The sequence below is a fragment of the Eurypyga helias genome, unplaced genomic scaffold (assembly GCF_000690775.1).
Source record: "Eurypyga helias isolate BGI_N326 unplaced genomic scaffold, ASM69077v1 scaffold2857, whole genome shotgun sequence".
Lineage (NCBI taxonomy): Eukaryota > Metazoa > Chordata > Aves > Eurypygiformes > Eurypygidae > Eurypyga > Eurypyga helias.
This window is the reverse complement of record NW_010260955.1, coordinates 1-7,798: the sequence shown is the minus strand read 5'-3', so window position 1 is coordinate 7,798 and position 7,798 is coordinate 1. Positions and strand designations below refer to the sequence as shown.

At 38.0% G+C, this 7,798-nt stretch overlaps 1 protein-coding gene across 2 annotated transcripts in view; it reads right to left on the bottom strand.

Annotated features, from left to right (window-relative positions):
* The window catches only part of PCMTD1 (protein-L-isoaspartate (D-aspartate) O-methyltransferase domain containing 1), a 24,776-nt gene extending 19,618 nt beyond the window's left edge, over window positions 1–5,158 (bottom strand). For both annotated transcript variants that reach the window (XM_010155195.1, XM_010155196.1), the window contains exons 1-2: window positions 4,728–5,158; window positions 189–291 (exon numbers count right to left, since the gene is read on the bottom strand). In XM_010155195.1, the coding sequence (XP_010153497.1) occupies window positions 189–291; window positions 4,728–5,034 (410 nt within the window). In that variant the 5' untranslated portion in view covers window positions 5,035–5,158. The remainder of the gene's footprint in view (window positions 1–188; window positions 292–4,727) is intronic.
* Window positions 5,159–7,798: the final 2,640 nt, after the last annotated feature.

Below are 7,798 nucleotides of genomic sequence, written 5' to 3'. Positions count from 1 at the left end.
GAATACTTCTAAAGCCTGCTTTCTTAAGCCTTAACTTACCTCATGAATTAGTATCACAAACTGGAGGTTTTGTGTTTTGGTCATGTGATGCCGTTCTTCTCCCTCTCCTAAACTCTTAACCAATGAGGCACTCTGTTTCAGAACAAAAATGTTGCTCTGAAGTGAACTAGACAAATTAAGATACTTACTTATCAAAGCTATCACTATATTTTATGAAGCTCTCCAATTTTTCCTTGGCATATTCTACCACATCTGAATGAAGCTCTATTCCATGATTTATCCCAAAAGGTCCTGTAAATAAAAACAGCAGGGAGTTTTTCGGTTTGCCTTTTCCTTTTTTTCTTTAAGCACAGCACAACCACATGGACAGTTTTACCTTCCACCTGGGAAAGGACTAACATCACATAAAACACAGCAGTCTCCCAACACCACGAGACCAAGTTATCTTTTGCATCTGCATTACCTACACTTAAGAGGAAAGTAGAAGTTCAAAGGATCAATGAAAGAACAGGGTCAGAATTGTGGCAAAACAATTTGACAGAAAGAATTTTCTTTTTAAACATGCAGAAAAAAAATTTATCTGACTACACTTCAGACTGTGAGCAACTTCGTTTTCAACACAGTATGTAGTTGGAATACAGCAATTTCAAATTATAATTTAGGCTGCATTTTGTTATTTACATTTTCAAAAGATTTATTATAGTAAAGTTATCAGCATTTGACAATTCAGAGATCAGGTATCATATCCCTTAGCCACATCTGCTGTGTTTTGCAGGTTCCAAATTCGGAAGTGTACTCACTCCTCACTTACTTATAATTAATTTCCATCTAGACCACCGAAACTGACCACACATCATGTTCATTCATCACAATCCCATCAAAACTGCTTTCCTGCAATCAAATCCAAGTTTATTTCCAAGTCAATTTCTGTGCCAAAAGTTAATACTGTTTTTCAGGAACAAGAAGAAATCATGAGACAGTATTATGAGGATTATCCACATCAGGAAGGAATCTGAATCAGATAGTCACATTTGCTGTGGGGATTCTATATTTAACATGCACTCATAGCCCAGGGACTTAAGTCACTGGAGCATAGAATTGGAAAAGGGAGAGGGAAGGGGAAAAAGGGAAAGTAAACATCAATAAGATTAGACAAAACTCGTATTTATATCTTCCACTGCATTCTAAATCCTTCCTAAATATTTAGCTTAAAGATGTTACTTCAATAAAGCAGAATTAAATTTGTCTTTTCTAGGACACCAATAAACAAAACAGGCCTAGGGTTATACTGAGAAGGGTTTCATTTTACTGCAAGAAAAAGTATATGCCATAAGGTGACTAATAATTGCAATTCTTAATCTAGGTTCACAACATTTTCTACTAGGTGAAATAACACCAATCCAATAGGTTACCATATGTAGTGTTCGTAAGGCCTCTCTGATGGCAGGCAAGGGTAGGTAGATCATCTGAGGAATGTTCTCAGAACTTGTGACCACCTGTACCTCATGCTGACACTCACAGCTACTAAATTTAGTTTATTATTTATCACGTTAAGAAAAGCATAGCACTGGCAAGCCTTTCCTAGCTATTTAATTATTTAATGTTCCCTTGAACAATAATAGGCTATGATGTTTCTAACCAGTATAGTTAGTTGTACGGCATGCAGCAGCATCCAAGGTATGTTTAATCAAAAATTAATCAGCATTCCTTTAACTTTACATTTAAGTAAATTAAAAATGCATCAACATCATCTCTCTCCAAATTCACATATACATTCCTTTCGATACTCAATTTTGGAAAACAAAAGAACTAAAAAAAAAGTGTCAGTTGCTCCAGCAGCTGGATATTAAATCTGTGAATGCAAGACACCACCACATCATGATAGACCGTAGCATACAAAATTTGAACAGAAATACAAGAAAAATACAGGAAAAGTCACAGCTTTACATTTACACAGAGCCAGCCATTCTGAACACATGAAAACAACTTCTCTCTTACTCTACAAAGTCAACTGGCCTCTTTCAACATAATGAGCTAGCAATTGCACCATCTAGTCTGAACGATGCTTACATTGTAATGGCATCGGCAACAGTCAATTTAATCTCTATGGAGTGGTGGGATTTGGGTGTTGGGTTTTTTTCCTTTTTTTTTTGGGGCAGTGGGGAGGAAATTGTGGGGGTTTTAATTTTAATTTTTTTATTAGTATGTGCTACAGAATCATAGAATCACAGAATGATTTGGGTTGAAGGGACCTTAAAGACCATCTAGTTCCAACCCCCCTGCCATGGGCAGGGACACCTTCCACTAGACCAGGTTGCTCAAAGCCCCACCCAGCCTGGCCTTGAACACTTCCAGGGAGGGGGCATCCACAGCTTCTCTGGGCAACCTGTTCCAGTGCCTCACCACCCTCTCCGGGAAGAACTTCTTCCTGATGTCCAATCTAAGCCTTCCCACTTTCAATTTAAACCCATCACCCCTTGTCCCGTCACTACAGGCCCTTGTAAAAAGTCCCCCACCCCTCCCCAGCTTCCTTGTAGAACCCCTTCAGGTACTGGAAGGCTGCAGTAAGGTCTCCCCGGAGCCTTCTCTTCTCCAGGCTGAACAAGCCCAACTCTCTCAGCCTGTCCCCACAGCAGAGGTGCTCTGGCCCTCTGATCATCTTCGTGGCCTCCTCTGGACTCATTCCAACCGCTCTACTACTTGGAAGTTTTACCAGTTTGAAGCTATTTGCTAATTTAATCCAATCATTCTGACACTGGCAGATAATTCTACTCACTACACTGCCAAATTGATTCACAACTATTGTGGAAAAAACACATCGTTCTCCATTATTAATTGCAGTGCACACTGAAATGTGTTTTAAAAATCATGAGCTTTTAAAAATATGTATGGTTTGATTTGTGAAAAAGCTACTTCTGTTTATTTTTCTTTGTTAAAGTAGCTGTTCCCTGGTTTAACACAAACCCTAAAAAAGAATGATTATGTGTAACTAGGAATTTTATAAAAAGTAGCAGAGTAAGAAAATAAAGGCACACAAATGGTATTTATACCTTCCACACCTCAGCCTAGCACTCAGAGCACATTACAACACTAAGCAGACTTTGAAGACTCAGCACTCCATAAGCAGGGAAGTCACTGCTCCAGGCTTCTCAGCACTGCTGGAGAAGCCTTGGCACCTGAGCTGGCTCTGTGGGAACTCCTGCACAGTAACCTTGCTCCTCAGGGGCTGCCAGCCAATCTCACCCTCTGCAAAAGGCATGTTTAACTTCTTCAGAATATTATATGTGGAGTTAAATAGGAACTCTGCTGGATAAGGAGAAGTCAAACCCAGAAGCATTCAACTGCCAATCAACAGCCATTCAGAACAGGTTAGATAAATACAGATACAAGTACAATACACATAAGGGACAAATAATTATTTTTCAACATCACAATTAAGAATAAAGAAATAACAGTTTCCACAGGCAGAGAAATAAATGAATACCATTACTCACTAACCTTGAGCACACATTTTAGAGGAAAAAAAATGCAGCAATATTTACCAATTGTTTTACTACTGAAACAGAACACTGAACTTTAAATGTAACAATCTAACTAAAAATATCTACTCTCAACAGGTAACTAGACTTTTTATTTGTGAATGACCATAATTCCTGCTTCCATAAAAGAACAGTATACTATCTGTTGAATTTATCGGTATTAACTGGAACAGAAGACACTGACGGAGATGCCAACAAATCACTTCTGCTGTGTACTAACAGGGATAACTTCTACTCTTAAATCAGTAAGAACAAATGACAGAAAGTATCTAAATTAATTTAAAATTAACAAACCAACTCTTCACACTGCAGTTGTGTATATTTAATTATGTGCAAAATCTGTATATTACGTCAGTAAGTTTTCTGCAACCAAGGAAATATGAAGACTCCATGTAATAAAGTCAATACATCTATGAAAACTACATACTCAAGTGATTTCATGTAATGAAATTCATTTTTTAAAAAAAATTTTGTTAGTACACATGCTCCACATTCTAAATATCTGGGGGTGGAGGGGAGACAGCATTTTTCTCTTTAAGTTAGATTTTTAAATTCAGACAGCAATATTTCATTCTGCCTTTTTCCCATATAGGAAGTCTATTTGAAAACAAAAGAAAAAACACAGTGGTCATCTGTTAAAATAAGGGGTTTTTTTTAACCTACAGACCTGTAGTGCTTAAAGAGCCTATCAGTCTACATCCCCAAATTTCCCAGTAATAAACTGATTAAATAAATGTATTTTAAAAGACTGTTTGCACACTGATAAAGATTTATGTCAATTAAGTTTCTTCAAGAGTCATTATCCTTTACAATTTAGATTTTTCTTTCCATATACTGAAGATCAAAACAGTAACCTAGAATGAGAGCATAAACATGGTACAGACTAAAATTTTAGTCCTCAAAAATTATTCCTCTATGCCCTTCCCCTTTTAAGCAACAAAAGGGCCGTTTCCTTTCAAATGAGAATTTTGAACTACAGAAAGGCAGACAGGAACAAGTGCCTCTTTTCCAAAACATTCTGTGAAATGGCACTGAACAGCTTCTAAATAACATACAGTATTTTAACAACACATCTCCAACACCCAGGCTTAAATATAGTACTATCATTTTAGAAGAGTTTTACAGGGCTTGTATAATCTTCTAAAAATACACGAAACCACTACATTAAAATAAAAATGTTTGCATTACCTAATATTAATCCCACCATTGTACTCAAGTATCCGGTTCCACTACCCAGATTTAGAAAAGATAATCCGGGTTGAAGCTTCAGTGCCTCCATGACTTCAGAATAAATGCAAGGTGCTGACAAGTGTATATTTCCATGCTTCCAGGCCAAGTCTTTATAAGCACTGTCCCTGTATCCTTCCAGATAATAATCACCACGATCAATTGCTCTGAAGGCTTGCTCCACACTTTCAGTGCGAATGTACTGAGCTTCTTTCAAATTATCAATTAAGTCATCGTTGTCTTCTCCAGCACTCACAGCTCCTCCCATGCTGAATTTCGGTGGTAATTCAATTAGTTTGCAACATACATGAGGAGGAGAATTTTCCAAGAAGTGCAAGTATATAATGGATTCTCAGTTGTTCTTCCAGAAGCACATCACAAACGAATCCTGGAAAATAGATGTTTACATAACTTGAGTTTCAAGAGAAACAAACCCACTATTAGAGGGTGATGAAATACTGTTAGTACTGGATCACTTTACAAAGCACAACTATTTAAGGGTCAGGACAGCTAGTACTTAGTCAAAACTTTTCCCTTCAGATTTTAACTCAATCCTATGTTTTTCAGTTTAGCTTTAGAATGTCAACATGGGCTGTCTACACTAGCAAGCAATGCAGCATAAGAGTTTACACAGACACTGAAAGCACTACAGTACTAAGAACCTAATCACCCACGTAGTGTCTACTGGGCAGGGGTAACAACTGCCTTTGGACTAGCTCTAGTCCCATCCTGAGAACTAAACATCCAACTGCAGCTGGAGCACATACCAACGTAGTTACATTTGAGAGGAACTGGATTTCCATGCTCTGAAATCACCCCGGATTGGGAGACAAGGCCAGGTCAGTGGTGATGTGCTGTAGATGCCTCCCCAATGTTGACTTCTGAGTTGAACCAGACTACTACTACAGACACAACCACACACTGCTCTGTTCTAGATTCAGCGTAGGAAACCCCTCTGAGTATCTGAGCTCCTCCTAATGACTGCCCCTATCACTAGAAGAATATGAATCCCTTAAGTACCTAGACATTTTCAACAGCTTGACAGCTCCTAAGTGACTAGCACATTTCATGAATTCTACACAGCATACCCACTTCAAAATAATCCCTTCAGATTTGTATTTTATTTGCAGTTATTACATTATTCATCACTCAATTCAAAATGCAGATGTTAACATTTTTAATGTTGAATGAATTACCAGTAAAACTGCAGCAGAAAACTAAAGAAAGGAAAACAAAAGTTTAATCTGCCACTTCTGGATGAATAGAGTACCCAAATTGAGCTAGTCATTCACATTAATTACAAAGTCATCTTAGCTAAACAAAAAAGACACCATTGTGAATCTTGGTGTATGCTCTAGGTAACACAGTTAAGAAAAAACAGCCTCATTGACCCCTAATTGCATTACTATCACCTTTTTAAAAAATTCCACTTGCATTTTCAAACAAGCATATTTCACCAAGCATTCTTTTCAAAAATATGATTGTAATCTTTTATCTGAGAACACTCCAACGCAACTCAGCAAATTCCTGTTTTGTACATGCCTATTTGTGCAAATTCATGAGTCAGGAATTCACAAACACAATCCAGATGCCCAAGGTCATTTAAGTTACCACAATTAAGCTGGTTCCTCAGTTTACATTGTGGGGATCACAGCAACACATTTTTTATCATTAAATCCTTTAAGTGAAGAACCTTCTTAGAACACTAATTAATCCTTTTCCACATTTTTAACAGGTCTCTGTCAAAACAGAACAAATAACCCTTGCTGTAAAACCAAACAAACTCCCAGAAACTACAAGCAACTTCAAATCTGTCCTCCCCGCTGCAATATTAAATAAAGACTTCTGGAGTGTGAACCATTTTCCTGAAGGATTAAACTGCAAAGAGCAATGGTTCTGAAGGAAAGCACTGAAACAACCTTGAGAATGCAAAAAAGTGTGCTCACTTGCTGGACTGTAGCCCAATAAGTAAATTCACTTTTCTGAACACCAAGCTCAGAATCAAGAGAGTACTAAAACTACTGAAGACCAGTTCTGAGCGGAAAGGGTATATATAAAGTTGCACATAACACTAAATAAGGCAAAACTGAGATTGAGCTTTGAAATTTGGCCTCCTATTTTCTTCTTTCTTTAAAGCAAAAAGTTTCCACAGTATCCAACATGAGAAGTTATACGATTATTATCCCTCCCCTAGCTAGGTGGCCATCACAAAACAGTCTTCCAATAAAGGAAATATCATTTCTGTTTGTAGCGTTGACGAAAGTGTTTCTTTATCCTTGCCCTGCATTAATTTACATAAAATACCAAGTTATAAGATGTATAATTAGGTAGTACTAGTGCCAAGATATATAGCTAGATTTAAAATTTCAAGCAAACAGGTTTGAATTTACTAGATTATAGTCACAGTGCTTCTCCGTAACTTCAAATATACTTAAAAAAGAAACTTGGGGGGAAGAAGTAAAAAGTCTCCAGGCACAATTATCAACCAGCAGGAAAAGCTTTGGTGAAAGCAGAAAAATTGCACTTCTCAACATCCTGGTGTTCCACAGCAGAATAAGCAAGGCCTCTGTGTGTTTAACTACACAGGAATGTGCCTTTCTATCTGTGAAAAAAACAAGGGGCAATTTAGGCAGGAAATGTGGAACCTGAGAGAGGATTTTCCTTTTTTTTTTTAATTACAAATAACCTGTAGACATGTTCCTCCAGCTCTGCTCGCTTGTCTGCACTTGCATCAAACCTAGAAGTTCAATGAACCACTGAATCAAATGACAGTTCACAAGTAATCTGCAGTGACTAAACAATAGATTTCTGCCATCCCTTCACCCTAAAAAGTTTGTGGTATCATGAGAACTGTTTGGAAACAATTTTGGCTAAAAAGTAAATGTAAGAACTAGGCTTCCTGAAGAGTGATGAAGCTGGTGCCTTTGAGAAGCAGCAACAGGACCCGCAGCCGCCCGGGCGGAGCGCACCCGCCCCCTCGCACCAGCAGATGGCGCGCTCGGCCCACGAGCTGCAGCCCAGCGGGAGCGCGG